Genomic DNA, 2,530 nt, shown 5'->3' on the forward strand with positions numbered 1-2,530 from the left:
TCGTAGTAAGCAAGATTTAATACAAGTTTTTATTGGTATTGCAGGGTCCGGCATTTGGGTTAAAATAATGAGTACGTTTATCGACTTATCTGTTATAATTTGATTTAAATTTCCAAAGGTTGTGGTGATTGGAGGTTTCCTATAATTAAATGCGATAAGGAACGAAGACCATGGTTGCATTTTGTGATAAATATTAATATTAGAATCTTTTTCAAGGCTATTTCTGAGGCAGTAACTTTTTCTTTGTTTGCAGTTCTAGGAATTCTATCGGCAATATCACTATCAATTGTGTTGATGTGCATTTGCAGTATGAAATCCTCACTAAGAAGCAATTGTGTTGTCTTATCTAATCATCCAACTGCGGACGAGAATAGCATTGAGGCCTTTGTCATACAATATGGATCGTTGAGTGCAAAAAGATACACATATGCTGATATTAACGACATGACAAACTCATTTGAAGTTAAATTAGGACAAGGAGGTTTCGGTACTGTGTTTAAAGGGAAACTTTCAGATGGACGTCTTGTGGCAGTAAAAGTTTTGAACTCATCAAAAGCAACTGGGCAAGAATTCATAAACGAAGTTGCAAGCATTGGTAGGACATCTCATGTTAACATTGTTACTCTTTTGGGATTTTGTTTTGAGCATCAAAAAGGAGCTCTCGTATATGGGTTCATGCCAAATGGATCGTTAGAAAAGTTTATATATGGTCGTGTTTGTCCAAATACAAGCAAACCCATAGGTGTAGACAAGTTATATGAGATAGCCCTTGGAATTGCACGAGGTCTTGACTACTTGCATCGTGGCTGCAACACTCGAATTTTGCATCTTGACATAAAGCCACATAATATCCTCCTGGATGAAGACTTTTGTCCCAAGATAGCAGATTTTGGGCTTGCAAAATTATACTCTAGGAAAGACAGTATCGTATCTATGTTAGAGGCTAGAGGCACTATTGGGTATATTGCCCCTGAAGTTGTTAATAGAAACTTCGGAGGGGTCTCCCATAAATCGGATGTCTATAGTTATGGGATGTTAATATTAGAAATGGTTGGGGGAAGGAAAAATGTTGATGCTGGTGTTGGTTCTGGGCATACGAGTGAGATATATTTCCCTCACTGGATTTACAATCGTCTGAAGAAGGATGAAATCTTATTAGATGGTTTGACAACTATAGAGGAAAATGATTATGCTAGAAAAATGACAATAGTCGGCTTATGGTGCATACAAACTGATCCGAAACAAAGGCCATCCATCAATGGAGTGATTGAAATGTTAGAAGGAAGCATGGAGTCACTGGAAATTCCACCAAAACCATTCTTTTCTTCTCTTCCACGATCACAAGCCACCATGTGTAACACATCAGAGGACGTCAGTAAGGATAACTGTAGTATACAAGAAGTAAAATACTAACACACTCATTGCATGTATGATGGTTTCATATTTTTCGAAGATATAAAGTTTGATGTAAAATTTCTTATGTTTAGGTATTGATATAAAGTTTGCTGTAAAATTTCTTATTTTTAGGTATTGATGTAAAAGAGTTAGATAAAATGATAAACATATTAAAAATAGGGACCTAATGTGGACACAATTAAACTTTATTACCCTTTTTTAAACGGTTATAACAACCATGTTGGTGTAACATGTACAAAAAAAAAACGTTAGGGACCTATTGTGGACAAAATTAAAACCTTATTATATTTTTTAAACGGTTATAACAATCACGTTGGTGTAATATGTAAAAAAAAAAAAAAAAAAAAAAAAACCTTAAGGGACCTATCCTCCTAAGTCATTAACCTTGTAAGATTTTGTTCGAAGACTTTTTGAGAGGTTATTAAGCCATTTATCTTTGTTTCTTTTTAATTTGTAGACTTGGTGGTTATAAAACATATTTTTATCCTTCTCAGTTTTATATTTTTATGTAAGGAGCTTTTAATGAAGAAAAAAAGTAGGACGTTATATTTAATTTTACGTAGCATGCTTTAATTAAATCTATTAATTAATCGTTGTATGTTCTTTTAAACTAATGTATTACGGACAAAAATTTAATGAAAATAAAGTGGGAATCATTTAATCATTTCAAATATATATATATATATATATATATATATATATATATATATATATATATATATATATATATATATATATATATATATATATATATATATATATAGGGTGAGGTTCAATAGAGAACCATAATTAACCAAGGAACGAAGGAACCAATCTTTTTTTCAACTTTTACAACTTATTTTTTATCAAAACTAAAAATACAGAAATTCATAATTTTTTATCCTTTTTCCAATAATATCAAATTCGATTTTTTTTTATTTTATTTATTTATTTTTTTTACGTCGAATTCACAATGTGAATTTTTGAAAATTCATAACGTGAATCCGGATTCACACGGTGAATCCGAAAAATATTTTTCACATTCACAATGTTAATATATGAATTTAGATATTTTTAGATTTTTTTTTTCGATAAAGAATAAGCTCTAGAAATTGAAAAAAAATATTTGGTTCCT

General features: G+C 30.9%; 1 protein-coding gene across 1 annotated transcript; it reads left to right on the top strand.

The window, feature by feature from the left end:
* The first annotated feature begins 304 nt into the window (after positions 1–304).
* On the top strand, positions 305–1,470 carry LOC145133160 (LEAF RUST 10 DISEASE-RESISTANCE LOCUS RECEPTOR-LIKE PROTEIN KINASE-like 2.5). The gene has a single exon (XM_079068095.1). It carries the CDS (start codon positions 310–312, stop codon positions 1,411–1,413), a length of 1,104 nt encoding a protein of 367 aa, XP_078924221.1. The 5' UTR covers positions 305–309; the 3' UTR covers positions 1,414–1,470.
* The last annotated feature ends 1,060 nt before the right edge of the window (positions 1,471–2,530 follow it).

This window comes from Lactuca virosa, chromosome 8 (assembly GCF_052849685.1).
Source record: "Lactuca virosa cultivar CGN04683 chromosome 8, Lactuca_virosa_CGN04683_v6, whole genome shotgun sequence".
In the NCBI taxonomy this organism is placed as follows: domain Eukaryota; kingdom Viridiplantae; phylum Streptophyta; class Magnoliopsida; order Asterales; family Asteraceae; genus Lactuca; species Lactuca virosa.